Raw genomic sequence first — 7,371 nt, forward strand, 5'->3', positions numbered from 1 at the left:
CCCCCCCCCCCCCCCCCCCGCCCCACTCGCCCCAGGTAAACCCTACCTTGCCCAGTAACTGGGGAATTCCAAGCTGTTTCATTGCATAGGAATGAGGAAGGGAATTTGGAACTGAAAGTGAAAAAATGAATGTAAAAACAAAAACAATTATAAAGAACATTTTTTTTTTCAGATTTGGGAAAATTAAGCCATGTTGTATATACAGTTCAACTTTTAAGATGTCAGAAAATAATCAAGTTGATCATTTCTCAATATGTTTTGTGACCATGCTGATATTTCTTTCCCATACTAATTAAAGTCCTTTTACCTCTACTGAAATCAGCAGCATGGCAAAACTGTAACTTTACACAGTAACTTCAGGAAATAAAAATGTCTTCTTAAAAAAAAAGGAATGAGGAAGGGCCAATTGAGATAGATTGCTAGCAGTGTAAAAAAGGGGAAAAGTGAAACTTCAGAATTGGGAACTGAGGCAGTACACCTTCCCCAATTCCTAACCAGGTTCCGCCTACCCAGAAGAACTCTGTGTTCAAGCTCCAGAAACTCCTGGGTCCAGAAGCTAAGGACTTGCTTTGACAAACAAGGTGAGAGTCCATGTAGCTCTACAAGATTTCTTCCCTGTCTTTCCCATTATTAACACTCTTTCTCTTTATTCTGTATTGTTTGGCTTTTTTTTTCAGGCAATTGGGGTTAAGTGACTTGCCCAGGGTCACATAGCTAGTAGGTGTCAAGTATTTGGTCTGAAGTCGGATTTGAACTCAGGTCCTCCTGACTTCAGGGCCAGTGCTCTATCCACTGCGCCACCTAGCTGCCTCTCTGTATTCTATTTTCAAAAAGAGTTCTATTATCCTTTGACCTCAGTTTCTTCTCTTCTTCCCATCAGTTAATTCTGTTCCTTCACCTTCCCCTTTCCTATATCTTCCAGCTCAACTGTGTTCTTCCTTTCTGCCCCCTCCCAAGCTATTATCTTCCTTCCACTTCTCTCCTCTTCTCAATCAAATTTAATAAACATTTACTGAGCAATTCAACAAGCATTTACTGAAACCCTACCATGTGCCAGGCACTGTGCTAGGCATTGAGGCTGCAAAGACAAAAAACGGAACAGTCCTTGACCTTACATTCTACTGGTGAAAATAACATTAAGAATAAATACAAAGAAATTTCAGGGAAGAAGGCACTAACAACTAGGGTGAACAGGAAAGGGGGCCACTGAGCTGGGCTTTGAAGGAAGCTAGGCTGAGATGTGGGCAGCCAGGTGGCACAGTGAATAGAGTGCCAGGCCCAGAGTCAGGAAGACTCGTCTTCCTGAGTTCAAATCCAGCCTCAAGACGGTCACTAGCTGTGTGAGCCTGGGTAAGTCACTTCACCCTGTTTGGCTCAGTTTCCTCATCTGGAGCTGGAGATGACAATGGCAAACCACTCCAAAATTTCTGCTAAGAAGATTCCAAATGGGATCATGAAGAGTTGGACACAACTGAAAAAACAAGTTTGGAGTTCAGGAAAGAAGTGAGGGCTGGCTTCAGATTTGGGAATCATCTGAATAGAGATAATAAATGAACCTATGGTAGCTGATGAGATTGAAGTAAGGGGGATATAGAAAAAGAAGAGGGCATAGGACAGCCACAGGGGTACATCTAGGCAAAGGAGAAGGGACATAGATAATGATCCAGCAAAGGAAAATGAGGAACAATCACCTGGTCACAGGAGAACCAAGGAAACAAAAACCCAGGGAAGGGAGAATACTTATCAGCAATCACAACACTGCCAAACACTGGAAGGATAAGGACTGAAAAAAAAAATGGCCCTTGGATTTAGCAGTTAAGAGATTGTGGTCAACATGGAAAGACTTACATGATCTGATGAAGAATGAAGTAAAGTCAAAAAGCAATATACATAATGATTAAAACAATGCAAATGAAAAGAACTACAAAAAAATTAAAACTGAGTGTTGCAAAATTACAGAGAACAAGTCTGGCCCCAAAGAAAAGATATGACACATTCTTATTCCTTTGAAGATTCCTTTCCAGATCTGTGGAAGATCCACAGATGTAAAATATTGTATACATATATATTTTAGCCTTGTTTGAGTTTTTTTCTCTTCTTTCTTTTTCTTAAAAAAAAATGTTATTTGTTATGTAGAACGGCTGTCTGGGAGGGAGGGGGAAAATACTGGGAGAAATTCTGAGAATGTAAAAAACAAAAGATAGCAATAACATTTATTAACAAAAAAAAACTGGGGAAAAGAAAAGAATGCCAGCTCCTTTAGGGCAGGTATAGTTTGTACTTTTTTTTTTTGTTATCTCCAAGCTTAGCACAGCTCCTTACATAATAAACTCTTAATAAATGCTTTTTGATTGATTGAGGAAGAAAAATAGATTGTTGGCAACATTGGATTAAGGAGTTATATTCTTTATATCTATCCCCTCTTTTAAGTCTTCTGTTTAACTATCTTACCCACTCCACTATCTCTACTAGATTCTTCACTTTGATTCCCTATTTCCCCAGTTCCCCAGACTTCTCTCATCTTGTCTTCCCAGAATGTGGATCCGCCAGGACACACCAGTCTGGAAATCAGGGCACCCAGGATGATTACCCCACTACCAGGATCCAGACCCCTAAACCCACTGGACTGGACCGATCACCCCCATTCAGCACCACTATTGATCCATTCTCCCAGACCAACCAGTCAACAACAACCCAGCCCAGAGGAATGAGGAATAGATATCTCAATGATACCACCAGTGCCCCTCCAAAGAACAGCAGCATCAAAAACTTGAAGTGGGCAGCTAAAAAGGGAAAAATGGACCAGCAGGGTACCTCTGCCACCATACCTGTTCTGTGCCTACTTGGGGTTGTCTTTGTCCTTACTGGAGCTCTTGCTTATGTCTTGTGTCAGAAGCGATTAGCTGTAGAATGTCCAAATCAGCACCCCAAAGGTAAACATGGGATCCAGGTATTCTGGTCCCATAAATCTCAGTTGCATCAAGAAACAAGGGAATCTGCCCTTCTAGACTCAGCTCCCTTTCTAGCCCCTAGTCCTTCTTCTCAGAGGCTGCCTAGTATACTATAAAAAACACTGAATTTAGAGTTGGAGGACCTGGGTTAAGTCCTGGCTCTGCCATTATGTGACTTTGAGCTTCCATTTCCTCACTGTAAAATGAGGGCCTTGGACTAGATGACCTCTAAAGTCCTTTCTAGCTTATATGATGCTATGAAATAATTTCCCCTTTCTGGGCCTCATTCTCATCTGTACAACAAGGGATTTAAAGACCTTCCAAATCAAAATCTTATAATCTAAGTGGCAGAACCAGGAGCTGAAGTCAGGTTTTCTGACTCAGAGTACAGTGCTCTGTCCACAGTCTCCTATCAATCACTTTAAGAAAACTCAATTGAGATCATCCTTACTGGTTAAGAAGCACCTAAGCTAGTTAGTGACACAGTTAGGTCTTCTATGATTATGGTCCTCTGACTTTGAATTTATAGCTTTATCTTGAGTGGCACAACAATCACCACATTCTGAGTGCCTACTGTTTGCACAGCACTATTTGGGCCTCTGAGAATTCAAAGAAGCCATAAGACAAGTCTTTGATTTTGAGAGTCTTACTACCTGATTGAGCAAACAGGAGATATCCCTAAAAAAGATACTTAACAGTACAAGGATTAGCCAAGTGTCAAATGGTAGAGGTAGTCAACATAGCACAGAGGGGGCCAGTTGTGAAAGGCTCCACACATGACTTGAGAAGGGCTTTTGAGATGGCATAGGACTTAGATAAACAGAGAGTAGGCCCGGAAACATTCTAGGATGGAGGAATTATTTGAACAAAGACACAAGACATGTTCTAAGAGCCATTAATAGACTTTGCTAGAGCAGAGGAAAGGAGTGGTGGGAAATAAAGTTGGAGAAAGAGGCAAGGCCCAGATTGTATAGAGTTTTGTTGCTAGTTCCATAGCCTTCAGGAATACCCCTCGATACACATTGCCCACAACTCCCATTCTCTTCAGGGGTCCAGCCTCCTTTATCTCTCATCTTTTTAGATTTTGAGCTGATAATCCCTTGTGAGGCAGATCCGCCTGACTCTTGATATAAGCAATGCTTCAGCCATCTGTAAACAGCTAGGCTTTTCTCCCAAGGCAACTATTCTACAATAATATTTGCTTCTCCCATTGAATCTGAAGATCTGGTATTAATTTCATTAAATGTGATTGTTTTCTAATTTCTGAGTCTTTTCTGCAATCAATGTCTCCCAGGAATCCTCTTCTGTTTAACAATTCTGTCTTTCCTCAAGTACATCCCATCAATATCTCCCCCTATACTGCTCTACTCTCTAGGATGTATCTGACCCAAGTCAACTAATTTACTCTTCTTGCTCCCCATCTCAGTCCCAAGGTACTGCCCTGCTCCTTTTCATCCCTCACATGACTTTGAACTCCACTCTCCCACTATTCCCCCAGATCTTCTCCTTTTATGCCCTCCCTAATTAGATGCCCTTATCCCCTCCTACCTTATGATGCATGGAAAATATAGGCTTGCTTATTAAAACAGTCAGATCTTCTCTCCCATTTTGTGTGTCTGAGCTGGACCAAAGTGGCAAGAAGAACCCAAAGTATCATGGGAAAATGGAAATGTAGGGTGGAAGAAAGAAGTTGTATATTACAATCTCCAAGTCCTGGTTAAAGAGGTAATTTGTGGAGAGTTCTTGGGTGAAGCAACCTGTATCTTCTTTATTTCCCATGGATTTTCTGAATGGTGAAGTCTGGTGGGATACCACTTCCTTCTCCTCACTCTTCTCCTTACTTTGTCCAAGACAACAGAGGTATGGAAGAGGGGAAAGACAGGGCCTCTACTCTGCTTTAGGTCTCCAGCACTTGCTCACAGGTTCGTGCCAGCTCACTCAATTTCAATCGAGCATAATCTACTCTTTTCAGTGCCATCTGGCAGTCCTTTCTTGATGAGTAGCTGGAACCCTCATGAGGCTGGCCAGTTGCTACCTAAAAATGAACACACATGTCAGCTGGTTCTTATCTTCACCCTATTCCACACCCCACCACCTAATTCCCCTGAGGGATCCAGACATCTATCCAAACCCCACCAATATACTTCTTCAGGTCCCAGGTGTCCAGCTGCTTTCACTAATTTATTCAAAAAAATAATTATTAAGCATATGCTTAAAGCCCTATTCAAGATAATGGGAGTGATACAAAAATAAACATGTCACTATCTTTTTTTTTTTTAAATGAGGCAATTCGGGTTAAGCAACTTGCCCAGGGTCACACAGCTAGTAAGTATGAAGTGTCTGGTCTGAGACTGGATTTGAACTCAGTTCCTCCTGACTCCAGGGCTGGTGTTCTATTCACTGTACCACCTAGCTGTCCCAACAAGTCACTATTTTATGAAACTTATGGTTTAATAAATCTTTCCTTCTAGTTGCTTTCCAGCTTGTTTTAGGGTTATTGATTTTGAGATGGAAAGGAGGTCAGAGGTCTTGGCATCATAGATTTAAAGCTAGAAGGGTCATTAAAGGTATTGAGTCCAATCCCCTAATTTTACAATTAAGGAAAATAAAGTACAGCCCAATTACATGACCACACAAATAGGTAACTCTGAGGCAGTATTTGAAAACAGATCTTCCTGGCTCCCAATTTCAGTTGTGCTACATAATTCTGCACTTCCCCCTGTCAATACTGTCACTACAAACCATAACATTCAGGTATTTAGGGCTTTAAAGCAGACAGAGTTCTAGGGCTGAAGTCATAATGTGCACGTGTTTCTGGGATGCAGCCTGCCATACCATTCAGTTTCTTGGCATCTATCTATTCGGCTTTGGATTATCTGAGGGGAATGCCCAGCACTTGGGACTCTTTCTCCTATTGTTTTTCCACCATCGAGGTAACTGATGAGGGTGAAGACCTGAGTTGCTGAAGTTTTAAACACCGCCTTCTCTTGCCCGGTCCAACTACCCAAATCTATGCCTCAGATTTTAACTCCCAGGCCATCACCCCACCCCCTTGCCAGGCACTGACTCCTCCTGGGCACCCACCTGAGTCAAGTATCGGATCTGGGCTGACAGTTCGGCCTCCACGTGCTGCACGGAGGAGGTGAAGGCTGCCGCTTGGCGGTCCAGCAGCCGTTCGTTTGCCTTCTCCTTGGACAGCTCCAGGATCACATTTCCTACCCCCGCAGAGAGCCGAAATTTCGCTTGGGGGGGGCGGAGCTCCCAACATGACCCCTCCCCCTCCCCAAGCTAGGAGCTCCTCCCCCCAACTTCTGGCCCAGGCCAGGCGTCTGCGCCCCACCCCGCCCGCGAATAAGGGAAAGACAAGAGGCAAATTGGTTCGGCGCATGCGCGGCAAGCCAGGCCTCCTCTCTCCCAAACTGGACTCTCACCGGCGCTCTGCAGGATAGTCCCTATCTCCCGTTCGATATCTTCCAAGGCCCTCAGTCGCTCGTTCGCCAAGCTATGAGTCGCCATGAATGTAACGGGAATCCTTGCCGCGACTGTTTCCTAGCGGACCGCCGATCTGAGAAACCCGCAAGCCCTTCTCACTTCGGCCCGTCAGAAGCCGACCTACCGGCAGCAGACGCACTCCAACTCCCAGGAAGCTCCGCGCAGTCGGATGCCTTTCAGTTGGCTCCCGGTAGCCTACCGCTCCCAGGAAACACCGCGCAGCCTGACACTCCCCTCCACTCGGCGGCCAGCCGGCCCAAGCCTGCTTCTTGGTAGACTACAGCTCCCAAGAAGCCCCGCGCAGGTTGATCCTTCTCTGCCTCTGGTGGACTACAGCTCCCAAGTTGCTTAGGGCTGCACAAGACTGGAAATACAGTACGGTACTAGGGTAAGGTGGGGACTAATCCTCTAGGGTTAATCAAACCTGTCTTCCCTAGGAACCGTTCTATAAATTAAGCTACATTCCAGGCTGCTGGCCGGTTTTCTTTGTTATGGTAATTGATTGCCGGGTGTCTGTTTGCTTAGGACAGGCGTAGTGGTGAGGGTGGTTTGGAGAGATCTTCAGCTTCCAGCATCCCCAGGAAGCCACGAAGTGGGATTAGATCTTGGGCAACTAGGTGCAGTGCACTGGACCTGGAGTTCGGAAGACCAGAGTTCAGATGTGGCCTTAGACAATTCCTAGCTGTGTGAGTGTGGGCCAAGGCACTTAAATGCAGTGGCTCAGTTTTCTCATCTGTCAAATGGGAATAGCACCTATCTCCCAGGGTTGTTGTAAGGATCAGATAATTGTAAAGCGCTTAGCACATAGCAAGCAGTATATAAGTATTTGTTGTTCAGTCGTGTCAGACTCTTCGTGATCCCCATTTGGGGTTTTCTTGGCAAAGATACTGAAGTGATTTGCCATTTCTCCAGCTCAATTTTATGGAGG

General features: G+C 44.3%; 2 protein-coding genes across 2 annotated transcripts in view; one reads left to right on the top strand and one right to left on the bottom strand.

Moving 5' to 3' along the window:
- The window catches only part of CXCL16 (C-X-C motif chemokine ligand 16), a 5,425-nt gene extending 1,214 nt beyond the window's left edge, over window positions 1-4,211 (top strand). Inside the window, exons 3-4 of the mRNA XM_027857157.1 lie at window positions 499-581; window positions 2,535-4,211. Coding sequence (XP_027712958.1) covers window positions 499-581; window positions 2,535-3,067 — 616 coding nt within the window. The 3' untranslated portion in view covers window positions 3,068-4,211. The remainder of the gene's footprint in view (window positions 1-498; window positions 582-2,534) is intronic.
- Window positions 4,212-4,307: 96 nt separating this feature from the next.
- On the bottom strand, window positions 4,308-7,220 carry MED11 (mediator complex subunit 11). Its single transcript, XM_027857159.1, has 3 exons — window positions 6,383-7,220; window positions 6,036-6,166; window positions 4,308-4,986 (listed from the first exon to the last, which is right to left on the bottom strand). The coding sequence occupies exons 1-3, from the start codon at window positions 6,465-6,467 to the stop codon at window positions 4,849-4,851; spliced, it is 354 nt and encodes a 117-aa protein (XP_027712960.1). The 5' UTR covers window positions 6,468-7,220; the 3' UTR covers window positions 4,308-4,848.
- Window positions 7,221-7,371: the final 151 nt, after the last annotated feature.

This window comes from Vombatus ursinus, unplaced genomic scaffold (assembly GCF_900497805.2).
Source record: "Vombatus ursinus unplaced genomic scaffold, bare-nosed wombat genome assembly UNPS02011916.1, whole genome shotgun sequence".
In the NCBI taxonomy this organism is placed as follows: Eukaryota; Metazoa; Chordata; class Mammalia; order Diprotodontia; family Vombatidae; genus Vombatus; species Vombatus ursinus.

Coding starts and splice junctions, on each gene's coding strand:
- MED11 (XM_027857159.1), bottom strand. CDS start 6,467: ATGGCGACTCATAGCTTGGCGAACGAGCGACTGAGGGCCTTGGAAGAT. Junction 6,167..6,382: donor GACTATCCTGCAGAGCGCCG/GTGAGAGTCCAG, acceptor CTGCGGGGGTAG/GAAATGTGATCCTGGAGCTG. Junction 4,987..6,035: donor AGATCCGATACTTGACTCAG/GTGGGTGCCCAG, acceptor GTTCATTTTTAG/GTAGCAACTGGCCAGCCTCA.